Source organism: Penicillium expansum (assembly GCF_000769745.1).
Source record: "Penicillium expansum strain MD-8 chromosome Unknown contig160, whole genome shotgun sequence".
NCBI lineage: Eukaryota > Fungi > Ascomycota > Eurotiomycetes > Eurotiales > Aspergillaceae > Penicillium > Penicillium expansum.
In genome coordinates this window covers 73846-90799 of record NW_015971343.1, presented here as the reverse complement: position 1 = coordinate 90799, position 16954 = coordinate 73846, and the positions used below count along the sequence as shown (strand labels likewise).

At 49.1% G+C, this 16954-nt stretch overlaps 8 protein-coding genes across 8 annotated transcripts; 3 read left to right on the top strand and 5 right to left on the bottom strand.

The window, feature by feature from the left end:
* Positions 1–121: 121 nt before the first annotated feature.
* Positions 122–2132, bottom strand: PEX2_049460 (methionine--tRNA ligase MES1; the record flags this gene model as incomplete). The annotated part of the gene is made up of 2 exons (XM_016742221.1): positions 122–1940; positions 2002–2132. The coding sequence occupies 2 exons, from the start codon at positions 2130–2132 to the stop codon at positions 122–124; spliced, it is 1950 nt and encodes a 649-aa protein (XP_016597736.1).
* Positions 2133–2290: 158 nt separating this feature from the next.
* Positions 2291–2848, top strand: PEX2_049450 (Yae1 family protein; the record flags this gene model as incomplete). Its single annotated transcript, XM_016742220.1, has 1 exon — positions 2291–2848. The coding sequence occupies one exon, from the start codon at positions 2291–2293 to the stop codon at positions 2846–2848; it is 558 nt and encodes a 185-aa protein (XP_016597735.1).
* Positions 2849–3428: 580 nt separating this feature from the next.
* On the bottom strand, positions 3429–4586 carry PEX2_049440 (MYG1 family protein; the record flags this gene model as incomplete). Its single annotated transcript, XM_016742219.1, has 2 exons — positions 3429–4461; positions 4528–4586. 2 exons carry the CDS (start codon positions 4584–4586, stop codon positions 3429–3431), a joined length of 1092 nt encoding a protein of 363 aa, XP_016597734.1.
* A 1324-nt stretch (positions 4587–5910) lies between these two features.
* PEX2_049430 (ICE2 family protein) lies at positions 5911–7292 on the bottom strand (the record flags this gene model as incomplete). Its single annotated transcript, XM_016742218.1, has 2 exons — positions 5911–6714; positions 6768–7292. The coding sequence occupies 2 exons, from the start codon at positions 7290–7292 to the stop codon at positions 5911–5913; spliced, it is 1329 nt and encodes a 442-aa protein (XP_016597733.1).
* Positions 7293–8914: 1622 nt separating this feature from the next.
* On the bottom strand, positions 8915–9535 carry PEX2_049420 (endosulfine family protein; the record flags this gene model as incomplete). The annotated part of the gene is made up of 3 exons (XM_016742217.1): positions 8915–9307; positions 9390–9452; positions 9500–9535. The coding sequence occupies 3 exons, from the start codon at positions 9533–9535 to the stop codon at positions 8915–8917; spliced, it is 492 nt and encodes a 163-aa protein (XP_016597732.1).
* Positions 9536–11009: 1474 nt separating this feature from the next.
* PEX2_049410 (fungal specific transcription factor domain-containing protein) lies at positions 11010–12946 on the top strand (the record flags this gene model as incomplete). The annotated part of the gene is made up of 4 exons (XM_016742216.1): positions 11010–11616; positions 11669–12095; positions 12148–12436; positions 12482–12946. The coding sequence occupies 4 exons, from the start codon at positions 11010–11012 to the stop codon at positions 12944–12946; spliced, it is 1788 nt and encodes a 595-aa protein (XP_016597731.1).
* A 206-nt stretch (positions 12947–13152) lies between these two features.
* PEX2_049400 (NADPH oxidase family protein) lies at positions 13153–14007 on the bottom strand (the record flags this gene model as incomplete). Its single annotated transcript, XM_016742215.1, has 1 exon — positions 13153–14007. One exon carries the CDS (start codon positions 14005–14007, stop codon positions 13153–13155), a length of 855 nt encoding a protein of 284 aa, XP_016597730.1.
* A 1518-nt stretch (positions 14008–15525) lies between these two features.
* Positions 15526–16376, top strand: PEX2_049390 (SAM-dependent methyltransferase; the record flags this gene model as incomplete). The annotated part of the gene is made up of 5 exons (XM_016742214.1): positions 15526–15838; positions 15922–15939; positions 15993–16103; positions 16157–16275; positions 16323–16376. 5 exons carry the CDS (start codon positions 15526–15528, stop codon positions 16374–16376), a joined length of 615 nt encoding a protein of 204 aa, XP_016597729.1.
* Positions 16377–16954: the final 578 nt, after the last annotated feature.

Here is a 16954-nt window from a genome sequence, read left to right as displayed (position 1 = left end):
ATATGCCCAGAAAATGACCCATTCACAACATCTCTCATAGAGAATCATAAAAAGAAAAGCCCCCACAACGCGCCTTGCATGTATTTTCTCATCTAGACTACCCTTTTGAAGACCTGACAATCTACGAAGTGGGCAGAGTAACCTGCGCCACTCCATCAGCAATCTTCTCAACAGCCTCGTCGTTCTTGCCCTCAGTAGTAACGGAGACCTTCTCCGCACCACCCTTAGCGGAACTCTCAACACCACCTTCGGGAGCACCAGCACGACCCTTCTCCTTCTTCTCCTTCTTCTTAGCCTTGGCGGCAGCCTTCTTCGCAGCCTGCTTGGCAGCATCCTCCTCCTTCTTCTTCCGGTCAGCCTGTGACCCACCGAACATCTCACGCCACTCATCCGCCTTCTTGGGATCAATACGCGTGAACAGGTAAGCAGCCTTGCCGATCTTGTGACCCGCCTTCAGCGAAACAGGCTTCCAGCCAGACTGGAGCTCTTCAACACTGGGGATGTACTGGAAGGGTGCGTTCAGCTGCTCCAGAATGGACTTCGAGGTTGCAGGCATGTACGGCGAGAACACGCTGGACAGCAGGTGGATCAGGTTGAGCACTGTGCCGACAACGGCGGCGGCGCGCTCGGGCTCGTTAGCAATCAACGCGTTGTCGAGTCGGTTGGCTTGAATCAATCCGTTACCCGCCTCGGCGATGCGCATGGCTGTCTGCACACCGGCGCGCAGGTGAGCACCTTCCAGATCTTCGTGGTACTGGCGCACGTGTTCGGTGACCTCCTCGAGGAATGGGTTGAAGCTCTCTGGAACGGTGAATTCCGGAATGACGGAGCCGTAAGAGGCGGTGACGAGCTTGATAACGCGGTTGACGAGGTTTCCTAGCTTGGCGAGGAGCTCGCCGTTGTTGCTGTCGACGAAGGGACCCCACTCGAACTGAGTGTCGCCGGTCTCTGGGCGGTTCTTCAGCAGGAAGTAACGCCATACGTCGGCGGAGACGCCGGTTTCACGGGCGTTCGTGCCGAACACACCCACGCCGCGCGACTTGCTGAACTTGCCACCTTCGTAGTTGAGGTACTCGGCCGTGCTCAGGTGGTGAAGCATGGTCCACTTATCTCTTGTACCGATCTGTGTACCGGGGAAGATCACACTGTGGAAGGGCACATTGTCCTTGCCCAGGAACTGCCACAACTGCACATCCTCCGGGTTGCGCCACCACTTCTCCCACTCGTCTGTGTAGTTGGCTGTGATCGATGGGTAGCCGATGCAAGCCTCGAACCACACGTAGAGAACCTTGTTCTCGTATCCCTCCAGCGGGACGGGAACACCCCACTTCAAGTCTCGGGTGATACCACGGTCCTTCAAGCCCTCCTTCAACCAGGACTCGGTGATAATGCGCGAATTTCTAGGCCAGTTACCCTTCTCAATAGCGGGGTGAACCCATTTCTCGATCTCCGGTTGGAGCTTGTCGAGCAGGATGTGGATGTGTTTCGTCTCGCGGCGGACGGGGGCAGCGCCATCGAGCTTGCAGCGCGGGTTGATGAGATCAAAGGGATCGAGGAGATGACCGCACTTATCGCACTGGTCTCCACGGGCATCATCGTAGTGGCAGCGGGGGCATTCGCCCTCCACGAAGCGATCAGCCAAGAAGGAGCCGTGCTGCTCGCAGAAGGGCTGTTCGGCGGTGCGCTCGCCGAGGAATCCGTTCTCGTGTAGGCGCTTGAAGATCGACTGCGAGATCTCGGTGTGCTTCTGTGTGGGTGTGCGACCGAAGTGGTCGAAGCCGATGTTGAACCATTCGTACACATCTTGGTGAATCTTGTTGTATTTGGCGCACAGATCCTCTGGCGACATCTTCTCCTCCAGCGCCTTGGTCTCGGTTGCGGTTCCGTATTCATCTGTACCGCAGATGTACAATGTGCGTCGGCCACAGGCCTTGTGGTATCTGTTGAATAGCTGTCAGCTTCACGGCGCAATGCTATATTCTGTGTAGGGTTGACTCATACCTAGCAAATACATCGGCACTCAGCACAGAGCCCACGACGTTACCCAGATGGGGAACATTGTTCACGTAGGGCAAAGCGCTCGTCACGAGGATATTGCGCTCGCCGGCTTTGGGCAATATGGGATCCGTCATCTTGTGGTGTTGAAGGGAAGAACGTCTGTGTTGGAGGGGCAAAGGCGGGAAAATCAGAAAGTGGGCATCTCGTCACATGCCCCGCGCATATCAGAAAAAAAACGTTATCAATTGGATTCTTCAACTTTTGACTCATACCTATTTTACTTGTATCCACAATGGAGCACAATATTTTGGACAGTCTCCTTGATCTGGAGGAGCAATTCTACAATGAGGGATATGAGCTGGGCACTGCGGATGGAGCCGCTACCGGATATACCGAAGGCAGCGTTTTCGCCGTTGAGAAAGGCTTCGAGAAATTTGTCGAGATGGGACGCTTGTATGGCAAGGCATTAGTCTGGGCACAGAGACTGGACATAAAATCGTCCGAAAGCGCCGCGTCGCAGGTGGATAGCACAACAGATACTCTTTCTCTTGATCCATCTATCTGCAAAGACATGCCCAGTCTCCCACCACACAGCACTCGACTGGCCAGGAATCTCCAGACGCTTCTTGAACTCGTCGATCCCGCTACGCTGGATATGAGTAATACGGAGGAAGCTGTCAATGACGTGGACGAGCGTCTCAAAGGTGCCGCTACAAAGGCGAAGCTCATCCAACGCGCAATGGGCGAGCGTGAGGATTCGACCACTCAGGCTGAACCCAAGGATATGACCACTTCCGGAGATGGCAGTGGAAGCATTGAAGATATCAGTGCATTGAACATCCGTCACTGAGGGCTTGGTCATGCTTCACCAAATCGGTAGGCATACCAGACGCTCGGCTCCCGGACTCTACCGATGCACTCGGATTAAAGCTCAAAGAGCCAGTCCTTCGTTAGTAACAAGACACTCGCTCAAGTCAGCACGTGGGAAAGTGCTCCAATATCCGGAGCGCCGTTCTAAAAAGCCCGAGAAAGGTCATTCGAGTCTCATGCTCCCAGGCTTGGCTCTACACCCTCCGAACACCAAGGCTTCTCACTCATTTGCCACTGAGAAAAATCATCGCGCTCGACTGGCCGTCCGAATTTCACGCACCAGATATATCAGGACTCGTCTACCATATCTTGAACGCCAAGGTAGAGAAGCGCCAAAGAGTCATCCCGGGGTTCTACTGACGACAGACGTTTGTGGTATCCGGTGCTTTCATGCAGGAATTGATTATTTACAATAGTGTCTGAAGACTCAGAGTTGCAAAAGTAAAAAAGGTCATGTCAAAATAAATCATAGATTTCCTTTGGATGTCATAATATAAAACATTTCATCAAAAATGCGACTTTTTCTGTTAGTCTTGAGTTATCATCAAACTACCAAGAATCTACAGCTCAAGGCTGCGCTCAGCCATAGCCATAGCACCCTCTCTCGTCTTGTGGCCACCGATGAATCCACTAGCGTGAACAAAGACTGCACCCTCAGGGATCTTGCTCTGGCCATTCTTCTCAGCCTCCGCAGCCATAACACCATCAAGGTCCTGGTCACGGACACCGCGCCACGCCTCAGGCAGAGGCTTGCGAGACTCAAAGCTGCTCTCGGAAACGGAAACGCACTGCACGCGCCACTTGGCTCCCTCGGTAGCGCTCTCGGGGTACAGAACATAGTATGTCTGGGCGGCGGGGTCAATCTCCTTGGTTCCCGAAGCCTCGGCCTCGAAGTTGTACAGGTGCTCCTTCCAGGGCACGCCGCCCTGGGGGAGGACGATGATGCGGCCGGAGGGGTGGATGTCCTTGCGGGAGGCGTAGGCGGAGCCGACAGTGGTGCGGGCAGGCATCCAGGATGTACAGGCATGGTGCATCTTGCGCGCGAAAGCGTTACCGATGAGCGTGCTGGCGCGTCCGAAGAGGCTGTCCTCGTCCTGGGGTTCGCCGGGGGGGCTGGTGGGGTCTGGGTTGTTCATGTCGCCAACCATTGAGGCGAGCGTGATGCCACCGTTCTTGAAGCGCTTCTCGACTCCGGCGGCGGCAAGCGCGGCCTGGTCGTAGGCGGAGATACCATTATCGTTGGCGTCAATCGCTTCGATGAAGTCCGTGTACAGCTTCTCGTACAGCAGGTCTACGTCGGCGTGCTCAACGGGCAGGGAGAGCTTCTGGGCGATGATCGCCTTTCCGAAGTGCATGTACACCAGGCCGGCGGAGGAGAGCTTGGTGGCGTGCTGCGGGAAGGTCGTTGAGAAGGTCCGCTGGTGGTGGTCATACCGGTGGATGGCGGGGTCGTACACGCCGCCCACGTCGACAACGGTGTGGCATTTCTCCAACTCGGCGGGGTCGCGCGTGCGAACGAGAGGGGAGGAGGCATATGTGGGGAGCAGGCGGAGGAGGTAGACGGCCAGGGCCTCGTCGGCGTGGAAGTGGCCGCTGTTTCAGTCAGTATATGAAGAGGTTGAGCTAGATGAGTAGCCATTTCAGGAGTATTGCACTCACTTGTGTGTCCCGATCAAGGGGGACGAGGTCTTGAGCTTCTTTGCTACGTTTTCGGCCATTTTGAAGTAGTTATTGAATCTGAGCATTCAAAATGAAAGGGAATGGTCTCAAGATCTTCACGTATTAATTGCTGCGCTCTGGCTGGCTGAGTTTCTTATCTACGTTTCCATATCGGGTTATTAGGGCTTGGTAATAGGGCTTAAAGCTAGCATGTGACTAAGAGCTCTAGAAGTATGAGATCTACACCTATGAGATTCTCTTCGAGAGAATTATAATTTAACTAGATAGAAAGCTTTGGATTGATTGGATGAGTCTGATAGCTTTATTGGTATCATTCAAGCCAACATAATCTGGTTATTCAACTACGTCGTCAACAGCAGAGGCGGCACCGGGCTTATGCGACTATTCTTGTGCCTAATAAAGATAAACGGGCTGAAATTGGAACAAATTTAATATAACAAACCTTGAAGAAACGAGGATGTGCTGCCTATCTTGAATCGTCATGGAAGGTCGAATGAATCAATGGTTTTCTATAAGACTACAACTGTCCTGCTCTATGACACTTGGATAGATTCTAGAAAGAAAATCGAAGATCTATTAAACCCCACCCAGCGCCTGGCAAGAAATACAAGAGAAGAAAGAACCAGGTATCCTATGTACAAGTAGTGGCTTCGAATCAGACCATTGGACTGTGTGTGCGTGCGGGTGTGTGTGGATGGAGCAAGATTCGGCTGAGGGGAGCAAAAGGGAACCAGGAAGCTGTGAATAGGAACGTTGAGCGTGGACAGCAGCAGAGGGTATAAGTGCCGAACTGGATGAACAGTGGTAATTCAGGGTTGATATGGAAGAAACAGAGAGAAAAGAGGAAGGAAAAAAACAAGTTTATCTGGTATCGTCGAGTCGTGAAAGTGGGTGTAAGATATTGAACAGAGTGATGGTTGTCTCGAGAAACAAGACAACCAAATACACCCATATAGCAATCGAGAAGAGTATGCTTGGGGAGGAAGCAAGGAAGAGCAGGGGCGGAGTGGCTTGAATCAAAGACCAATCAAAAGGGAGTCCGGTGATATATGGCGTCAGGGCAATCGAAACTACCCTGACGGACTCGCTCTACCATAGCTGTAGCAAGGGTGGAAGGTCATTGGCGAAATTCCCAGACGAATCGCCGCTGAGTGGCGTTCTCGTTGTCAAGGATGCTGCGGGATAGGCCACTTGGTAGGCTTGTGGCCGACTGGTCTCATGCAGCAATATACCACATCGAAGGAAGCAAGAAGACCGATTTGATTGGACTTCAGATTCCTGCGGCGTTGTTGCTGTAGTACTGATAAGAAGGAAAGCGGGGGCATATTGATTTAGCAGTCGTTGACTCTGGCAATTCGTTTTTCAGTCGGTTTTCCAGTGGCCTGCCACTCCGTTGTCGAGATCGTTGGTTTCCCCCAGCCATAACTCGACCGCATATAGGGATATTGTGCAAGCAAGATTAATCCATCGCCATGGGTTACCACCACCGTTGCCTTGGCTGCTCCACCATTCGCCGCTGCCGCCCATTGCTTGTGATGTTGATGCGAAGTGCTGCATGAGAAGACTGGTGTAGACAGCGATGAGAATGCTCGGGGCGAAGTAGCTCAGGAATCCCAGCACTTGACCTGCTGCGTCGGTATCGTCAATGGAAGCCTCCTGGGAAAGGGCACGGGCGCCAGACTCGCGGACAGCCGGGATGATGCGCGTTGATGCATACAACACGAGCAGGCGATAGGCGAGTGAGATGAGGACGGAGGGCGTGACAGCGCTGAAAACGGCGGTAATAACGTTGAAAGCCGCGTGAATAATTGACGGTAGAAGAGACACCGCGTGCATCAGGGTTGTGTAAGATGCCATAATGATGGGAGGCAGTGGAGGGAAGTCTCCGACCTGCGCGGGCGAAGGTATTTGTTCCATGGGGTGCGATGGCTGATAGTCTGTAAAGATCTGGTAGATGCAGAGCACGATGTAGGCGAAGAGGAGAGAACTTTCGACCGGGTTACCGCGACCGCTTCCAATACCCCAGGCACACAAAATAACGGCGCATGTGACAGAGACTCCGATCAAGGCGGCATCGACGTTGGAGATTTCGGGGAATTGCAGAACACGCCAGAGGAAGTAAACCGAGCTAGAGATGATCGTAGCGGACAAGACCAAGAGGCCGATCTAAGACAAGAGTTAGTTTTGATCGCGATATCCATAAGATCAAGAAAACATACCATCCAGCTATCGCTGCGTCCGCCTCGGTTGACGAGCCAGCGAGTAATTTGGCCAGCGGCCTGAATCACCAGTAAACTGCAGAAGCCCTCCGCCAGCTGGAAGACCGGGGTAGACCATCTCAGAAGTCTATCCCAATTGCCAAGGGTCACAGTTTCCACCAGGCCATCGCGCCCAAAGAGCCATTCCTGAATAGAGGCATCCTGCGCCCTCTTGCCACTGAAAGTGCGCTCCACCCATCCCGTGCCTGTACTGTCGGCATCAACCGAGAATCGATTCAGCGACCAAATCAGAAGGACCAAGATGACAGCCCATTGTATGAAGCGGAGAACGGCGATGATGGAGGAACGGAACCACGATCGGTCAGGGGTGGTGACCTTCAATAGCGAGACCAGGAAGTAAAAGACCGCTAAGGACAGCGAAAAGGCCAAGCCACATGTCTTGCCGCCCACATCGAAGGCTAGTGGGATAGACGATACGGTGATGGCGAGGAACAAGGCCGACGAAAAGACTCGAAAGAGCCACATCGGACCGCCGTAGGGGGGGTTACGCGGTAAGGGAATCGAGGGGATGGAGAGGGGTGGGAGGAGGAGGATCTGAAGCAACTGTCGTGTTCAGAGCTGTGGATGGGGAGAGAGAAAGTTAAGGAGGGGAAGAAACACACTGTTTTCTTATTTTTTTCCCCTTTGGAGCTTATCGCTCAAGACACTTCACGTGGGTCAAAGATCTAGAGAAATAGAAACCCCTGAGAGAAAATTAATAATAAACAAGGTAGACCAGGTAGATCAAATAGATCAAATAGATATAAAATAACAAAATAGACAGAACTGCTAATCCAAAAAAGAAGCGGAAGTCTCTTTTTAATAAGAGAGTGTTACAACTAGACTGGCGGTCGGAGCACCACTTTCTACCTAGGCTGTACTAAACCGATTTAGGGCCTAGAAACATTAGACACGCTAGAAAAGAGGCTAGAGAGGCTAATGGATCATGGTATTTTCGTTTATTACTTATACGAAGTACACAGAGTAAACAGATCTTATAATGCCGAATCAGATATCCACTATGTTGACATACTTAATTCTCCATATAACAATAGAGCAATAGAGCAAATAGAGCTATATAGCAGATCTAGTCTAAATATTTAATTTGTTTGATGTCTTTTAGATGTATTCTATACAGATTTTTTAATAGTTTAGAATTTTAGTGTTATAGTTATAAAATGTAGAATATGTACGCTCAATTTATATATGTAGTACGCAAGAATAGCCCGCTTCTATAGCCTCTTTTTTTAAACAATGTGATCTAGTTAGCTCTTACCAGAAACAAAACATAAGTTCCTCCAAACTATTGTGCTAACTCCTGCGTACTATATGGGGCATTGTCATTTGAAGGCCGTATAATACACTATAGGAGAGCAGAAACGGAGAGAACAATTAATGGCCTCGATGGAATTGTAGTGATAAAAAGGGTAAAACCATTTTTCCATGTATAACCTTTCAACAACTTAGACAGTATAATAACATGGGGGAAGTCTTGAAATGCCAGGAATATCGAAATCACAGATTGGCTCCATGTGTGTACAACATGATCACCAAATAAGAATACAGACAGGCATAACATAGACAAACCATGATTCGCAAGAATGGAAACCAAAAGGGACACTAAATTATCATAAACAAGGCCTTGTCGTATGAACTAGATATGAACGAGGAGAGCAGAGGCCAAGAAAAAAAAAAGGGAAAAAAGAGCAAAAAGAAAAACCCGAAGGCCACAGATTGCTGGTAAGTTGATGGTAAATGGTGATAATTGGAGAAAAATAAAGAAAGCCAAGACACTGAAGAGCGAAGCAGTGCTCGATTGACCCATTGACCGGGCAGTGAATATGCCCAAGGACAAAACACCTGCCATATCAATGACACCAAGCAACAACCTCTGCTCTCACTCTTGCTCTGTCCCGCAGTGCATCCCTATCCTGTCCCCCCGATTTACAAAAGTCATTTTTAAAAAAAAAGAAACAAAAAAAGAAATTCCCATAGCGCCAGGCTTTTGAAAGTGAAATCACAGACCCCATTCAAAAGATATGCATGCAACAATCGCCCTCCTCAGAACAGCCACAGCCACCCAGTGTAGTGTAAGACTGTATCATCGCCTACCGACGGATAGGAACACCCTCCCTCGCAGCAGGGGGACTGACACTAAGCTCCTGTTCACCATGCACTGAGCTAGAGGCTAGTCCAGAGCCAGCCTCACCCTCGCTGATACTGGTGCCACGGTGTAGGAAGCTACCTCCCTCCTTGATCGGGCTGCGGCTTTGGAACCCGATCGAGCCAGGGTGTCCGCTGATGCTGCCGGGGACTTGTTGCCCGCCTTGGGAGCTGATACTGCCACTATTGGCAGAGTTGTTGGCACCGGGTGAGGTTGAGGTTAGGTGCGGGATGTTCTCCGGCACTGGGTGGCGTGAGCCGATGTTGGTGACGCCTAGATCGGAGGCTTTTCCGGCTTTGCTGAGGGCGTAGTCACCAGAATCGAAGTATTTGCGTTCCTATAGTATAATAAGTATTAGTATGGTGTGTTGGGTGGGGTTGGGTTGGTGTTGGGCTTGCCTTGAGCTTGTTCTGGAGGACGTCCTTCTTGGTGGGCATCTTGCCGTAGAGGCGCAGCAGGCGCTGCTCCTCTGGGCTCAGCGACTGGGGAATTGTTAGTAATGATAGAATAGAACAGTGGGATTACCTACATTGATGTCCACTTTGTTCTGCTGGTGAGGATTCATGATGGATGGTTGAAGAAAGTTGTAGTTGAAGTTGAAGTTGGAGGGGAAATAGCGGGAAAGATAAGGCGGGGAGAAGTTGAAGTGTGACCGGGAGGTGAGGGGGGACTTGAGATAGAAAATAATAGGAGAAAAGGAGAATAGAGTAATAGAGTAATAGAATAATAAATAATAACTAATAGATTGAGTATACAGTAACAGTAACAGTAACAGTATTTAAATAATTCCCAGAGATGAGAGAAATCAAAGATGTCTACTATTGGCTGTGTATGAGGTAGATGACGTTTTGGGAATTCTACCTGGATAAGTGCGTACTCCGTACATCCGTACATATATGGTTAACTACGTGATATACATTGGTACCATCTGTTTGAAAGGTCCATTTTACTACATAAACCGTGGTAATATCGGTTCTATACAATAAACGTCCACGGGTGCAATGTATGTAGTGTGCATCATAAAATGCGAGATCACGTGGTCATACGCCGTCAACCGTTTTTTCTTTCCAACGTCATTCATTTTTCTTAAATAAGACTAAGTGCGATATATATGGGTACAATATTTGACCTAATATTTCTAATATTTCAGAGGGCCCAACACAAACTGACCTATCAGTCCAAAAGCGATCCGTAGGAGAGCTATCCTATGGAGCTAGACAAGTCGTTCTCACTCGCAGTAATAGACGTATATTCTATCAGATCACTTTTTCTCTCTCTTTCAAGCCCCTTTTAGCTAGGCTTGCGTCACATGGCGTGGAAAGGAACCACAGTTTGTTCTGTTGAAGAATTGTAAGTAGTTCGAGGGCATATTGACGAAATTGACCATGTTGTAGAGTAATGGCACTGTATCTGCTCTATTTGGTATGTAACGAAGTTAGCTACGCCAATACAAGTCCGATACGCATCCTATTACCGGCCTTGTATCGGGGTACACTCACGTGATATGACTCTGAAAGCGAGAAGTCGTTCTCAATTGCTCCTCATGACTCAATACAACTAGTGAAACAAGCAAAATGACCTGAAAAAAGGTTACTGAATTTGCAGAATACCGATTTCTATCCAGTGGACCTGAAAAGCGAGTCCGAAGGACCACTGAATCTATACCAGTGTGGGTCCAGTTCCGTGACATGGAGGTATAGCCAACATCGAACAGCCTCCCCAGGGTTTTGAACATGTCAGCACCTGCAACCAGGCGCAATCGTGCCCTAGCCTCATGTGAACCTTGCCGAGAGAAAAAAATTCGATGTGATCATGGTAAACCAATTTGCGCCGCCTGCCAGCGTCGTGGGATCGACTCTCGATGCTATTACCATCCCGCACCTCTAACTAAAAAGCGAAGTGCACAAAGACCAACCGTGCCTACGCTACCCCGATCAAATCTTGCTATACCATCATGGAGCAGGAACAGCGCAAAAAGCTGCCCAGCCCATCTTGGACGTTCTGCGGCTGGACCGCCCAAATTTCACACATGGCCTTTCATGTCGACCGGCTCTGACGCGCTGCCACAGACATCCACGGCGGGCTCGTATGATAGCAAAGCTTATGACGCCCACCTTGCCACCATGAAGGAGATTGTGTCTCAATTGAAATACCTTCCAGTCATTGAAAAGTGTCTCCATCAATACTACTCTTTTAAGCATAACGCACTTGTACCGAGACCAGTCGTTCTGCGCCTCCTGGAAATGCTCCGTTCAAACCTGGTATCGTCGGGCCTTATTCTTGGAGAAAGGGAAGAGCGAGTCGAGTTGGGCAATATCTCGGATATATCAGAAGCTGTGCTGCTCTCTTCCTCTACAGAGGTCGTCATCACCCCATCCTTAGACCTGCATGGTTTCTTCGCCTTGTTCAGTGGCGTGAATCTTCGAGTCGAGACGATCGGTCTTTTTTATACTATGGCTGCCCGTGCTTCGGTTTTTTTTGTTGACCGCGACGAGGATAAGGATGGCACATTTGTCCAAGACATGGTTTGGTATAGTACATTGAGCTTACGACTAGCTCGTGACCTTGCACCTCAGTCAACCGATGTCATCATATGGTTAGCGAATGAAAACGCGCAGCTCAAATCATTCCTTGAAGGAGATGCGAGTGAGTCGCCTCATGCAGATTTTGTTGATTGTGGGATACTGATTGATTTCAGGCCTCGGTGTGTGGCGTTTGGTGGGCGATCTCACGACAGATTTATTGGCTCTGGGCTTGAACAGAGAAGCGACGTATTCCCCTGAGAGGACCCCGTTTTTTCTTGCAGAATGCCGGAGGAGATGCTTTGTGACTGAATATTATCTCGAGAAAATGTTCGGCGTGGTGTTCAATCTACCTCCTCGCATTACCTCTCGATATGTTGACGTCAAGCTCCCCCTTGATCTGTCTGATGATGAACTTTTCGCGCAAACTCCCGAGGAACTGGAGGAAGCAAAAAGTCGGCTCACAGAAGATGGCTGGAACACGGATGGGAAACTTAGGGCAGCAACATGGGCTCGACTACGATATATTTTGAGTCAGTTTCGGGAAGGAATTGTGGAATATCATTTTCAAGCACCAAAGGCAGCTGACCCTGTCCAGCTCAGGTATGAAACCATCAATCGGAGAGATGCTGAATGGCCACTGACAACCAATCAGAGAGTTGTCTTCTCGATGCCGTCAGACCTGGGATAACCTGCTTCCCCACCTGAGGTATAGTCAGGATTGTTGGCAATCCGACATGCCTCTTACCAATTGTTATATGCATGCGAAGGTTCATCTAGCCTACCTCCAAATCCATTTCCAGATATACCACCTCCTTGGAGAAGAAAGCTCATCTCCCCTTCCCGAGCTGCTTGATGTGTCTGCAAGCATATTGGAGACAGTTGTGCAAATAGGAAATTCTCGCAGCAGAGGTGCCTTTACCTTCAATGATTTGCCTGAAATCGTACGTACTCCCCTAATTTACTACCCCATGCTTCTTTTTGCATAGCTGACGGGAGTGAAGCTTCTGTCCTGCGGTTTGCCTTCTGCCGCAGTCCTTTCGGCTGCACTAGAAAATATTACGCAAGATTCTTCAGGAATCCTTCCGCCTGGTATAAAGGCGTCGGCTGTGATTCGGCATCTTTCCGTACTTGCATCGCAACTTGAAAGTGTGGCCAGTTCCCGGGAAAGAAATCAAGCGTTCTGCTTGCAGGGCGCAAAAGCCATCACGGAGAAGTTGGACAAGATCTTGGACAAGTTTGCGGCATCAAAGTTTCAGGAAACTCCTGATGTCGCGACAAGCACTGACGTGAGCCCGATGTCAGTTCTGACCCCTAACATTGACAGCCCCCTCGCTGGTACAGCTGGGGAGATTGGTGTTTTCAATCTAGCCGATTACGAGAATTTTGATCTAATGTCTTGGGCAATCGATTTCGACCTGGGAGACGCGGCCAGCAACTGGACTATGATATAAAATTGAAATCATTGCGGGAAGGCTGTACATGATATTCTAAATCAAATCACGTAGAACATAGTATTCTTATGAATGATCGTAATGTTTGAAATCTAACCTGCAGATACATACTCCTTTGATGACCCCAGCATATAGATAAACCACGAGACGCTGTTAGAGGGAATAATCCGAAACAAAGACCTGGCCCATTTTCTTGAACATGAATATTACCAGCCAAAGCTTTCCTCGTGCCAGGAAACATAACGTCCTTTGTCCACCCACTTGCCAACATGGGCTCGTAGTTGGCGTGCCATATCATGCGGCCCGCAGAACAGAACTGCTACGCTTTCCTCGGCATGATAGCTGAAAGTCTGGCTCACAAGCACCTGTAAATCAGGCCGCCCTATGTGTGGTTTGATTCCTCCGACCAGTTCATGGGGTAGCTGCAATTCACCCATCTCTATGCTCTCGGTCGAACGATCGCCGCCGAATGACTGCCTTTGCGAATGGTGCCCAGTTACGTATATGTGAACATTGGGGCTCTGCGTGAATAGTTGCTCTTCTGAATCCGTGGCCCAACTGGCCTCGGCGGTCGATTTTAGAGCCCAGGTGAAGTGCAGCCGCTCTGGACCACCTGCTTCAGCCCCCAGCTGTTCAAGTAAGGCGCGGTAGACGGGTATGATAAAACTCGCTCCGATTCCCCCTGCCACCAGGTGGATACGGTCCATTTTCAGGGCCTGATCTATGACCTGGGCAGAAGGCCCATATGGGCCTTCGATGCTGATCGGAAACTTGGTCCCAAATTGCTCCGCATGAGTTCGTAAAGTCTGTGTTAGGGGACCCTGCCGGGCTCGAAGTACTAGCGTGATCTCGGTGGTGGAGACCTCGGCTACCGTAAATGGGTTTGAGAGCAGCCCATCTATGCGGCTTGAGCCGGCACCGGAGGGAATGTTTAAGTAGACATGGTGACCGGGTTTGCCTTGGAAGCGTCGCAGCTTAGATGTTGGAATTGGAATCTGGACTTTCAGAAGGTCCGTATGAGGAACCTGCATAATGGTGGCGGGCTCAATGATAGTGTCCATTTGGCGGAGAATTCGATCTATGATAAATAGTGCAAAAGCTTCGATGGCATACACCCGGAGAGGTTTTGCATGTAACAAAAGAATGGGCAATATCGCTAGCCCGATGGCAAGATGACAGAAGAAGAAAATTCGGTAACTCCATTGTCTGACTCTTGCAAGACTTGTGCCTGAAAGCATGGCCAACAATGTCACAGATATTAGTCCGGTAATAGATGATGGAGCTCGAAGACGTTCCATGAGGATATCTGTCTGAACAAAGAAGTTGATATACCACGTAGCATGAAGTGCAAGGAGGATCATAATGACCCTACCGCACAGCTGATGCCAATGAATGAGCTTCTCATGGGAAGTACTGAAGATGATTGCTAGAGGAGAATAGCGAGTTCGCATGGATAACAAGTAGAGGAAAGGTAATTGAGCTGCAGCAACTCTTCCAAAGCGCTTTGTGACATGGATATAGTCTAAATCAGAGTGTCAGTAGGACATATAGTACAGCCCTGGGAGTGTTTATCGCCTACCATGGTCGGTCTGGTGGATGCAAAGAAATAGCAGCCACAGACTCCAAACCCCCGCAGTGACCCAACGTCCTCTTGACCCAAGATCCAGGCAAACTTCACCATTCAACCACCACTGCACAGATAACCATCGCCTGACAATTAATTGAGCAGGGCCACTGGGTGACTTGGTGCTACCTGGGGACTGCCGAAGAGCAGAGTACGTGGCATTTATTTTGCCTTTCTCGGCCAAGAGCCACGCCCCTAGTCGGTATAGCTGATATGCTAGGATTGGGATGAGCACAGATAGCTGGGAAAAGAGTGCATATAGGTCCAATTGTTGTCTCCGGTGGGCCTTTTCATCAGAGCTCAGGTCGACAAAATGAAACGGCCAGGCCATGGTGTGTAGGTCCAACGTCTCTACTTTCCGTGTGAAGAAGTTCAAACACAGAGCGCTGTGGGGGCTACATCAGTGTATTGCTGGATGTCGTGCAGGGATGCATTTCGAGATACCAAGGTGTTCTCTTTGATTAGCTCCAGACGTCTATGTTGTACGGAGTTTGTGTGGAAAAGAACAATGGGGGCGGGGGATCGGAGATCCTTTGAAGCGCCTAGGAGAAGCGCCGGCATGAAATTTAGTGAAATCGAATCTGTTACCCGATATTAGTATTCTTAGTACTCCGTACTCTTAGTACTCTTTTATTTTAGAATATTTTTATATGATAATATATTCTATTAATTTACTCAGTATGGAGTAGTAAATATTCTTATTCTATACACTACATCCAAGATCGCACATATAACGCATTTAATATTGTATTTAACAACCCTCTACAGCTATTCCAAAATCTTCTCATCGTCATCCCAAGGATCATCTTAATATAATACTACATATATAAGTACTTTGTTAATTGGTTAAATCAATCACAACCTCGTCACCTGCCCACAGTGGAACCGAAGCTTGAACTTCTTCATTTCTTCAATTTTCCCGCTTCTGTGACGTCTCTACCTTTCAACACCCACCATGACTCAACCAACCTTCGTAGTCGAACATTTGGATCCCGAGCTGGGCCCATGGTCCACGCTTGAATATGCCTGCATTGCGCGCGAATCCCACGACCGCGGCGCAAGATTCCTGCTCAGCTCTGTGCCCGCCGAACTGCAGATGCCCGCAGATCTGGCTGCCACCAAGGGCCTCGAGGTCGAGCTGCGTAGTGTCGAAGAGATTTTCGCCGACCGCAAGGATAAAGTCTGCTTGTTGGACCCTTCCGCTAAGACTGAATTGAGTCCCGAGGATGGTGATACCTTTGAGGTCTTCTTGTTCGGTGGTATCCTCGGTACGGAATAATTTTTTTTTACCCCGCGATATATACGGATTGAGTTCGGACTGACCCTTTTATTGTTAATTACGTTTTAACAGGCGATGACCCCCCTAGAGGTATGTACTTATTTTCTCTATGCAATTTCGGCGAGAAACTGACGAGTTTGTAGATCGCACCTCGGAATTGAGGAAGAAGGGATATGTCGGCCGCCGATTGGGGCCTAAGCAGATGACTACCGATACTGCTGTGCGAGTTACTCGCTTGGTCGTTCACGAAAAGAGTGAGTGTGGAAAAGTCTAGATGATCTATGTGCTGTACGCTGATTCTGCCCAGTACCCCTTGAGGAGATTCAATATGTCGACTACCCGGAATTGCTCATTAATGAGCACGAGCGCACCGAGATGCCTTTCCGCTATGTCAAGGATGCCAAAGGGGAGCCTATTATGCCCGATGTAAGACACTTGAATTCCCAGAGAGAAACAAGAAGCTAACTGTTTAGGGGATGGTGGATCTTATTAAGAAGGATGCCGACAAGTCTATTGATTTCTTCTAAGGGATACGAGTGATAGGAGTACGCCATTTCACTAGCTGGAGATCCCCCAAATTAAACGATAATAAGGTCAAGCGGCTGAAGAAAGGCCTGGGCGTGTTTCAATGGTTTTACTTTTTAGGGGGAGTTTCACCTTTTGATTCATAGGGGGGATATCAAAAATACAAGGATTCATGATCAATTTAAGGACAGTTAATAGTATACTACGGAGTAAATACTTTGTAGGGAGTATATAGAATGTACTCTATATATAGTATACTCTATGAGCTAACTACGTAGTTGATCAGGAATCTATACAAATAATACAAGGATTACAATAAATACAGAGATATCTCTATTTAAAGCAGTACGTGGCAGTGCATTTCATCAAATCCACTGGTAATTACCTGTAATTACAATAATTACTCAGGCCACGCCAGCCTAGGGACTTCCTTTGAACTCCGTCATTTGACGTTCACTACGTCCACTCTGAACACCGTGGAGTCTCCTTTCTTTGGGGGCTATTTCTTTGTAACTCTGCCACGTCAACCGTATCTCTCCTATTAACATCCTTCCAATCGTGCCGGCCAACCCGCCCTACC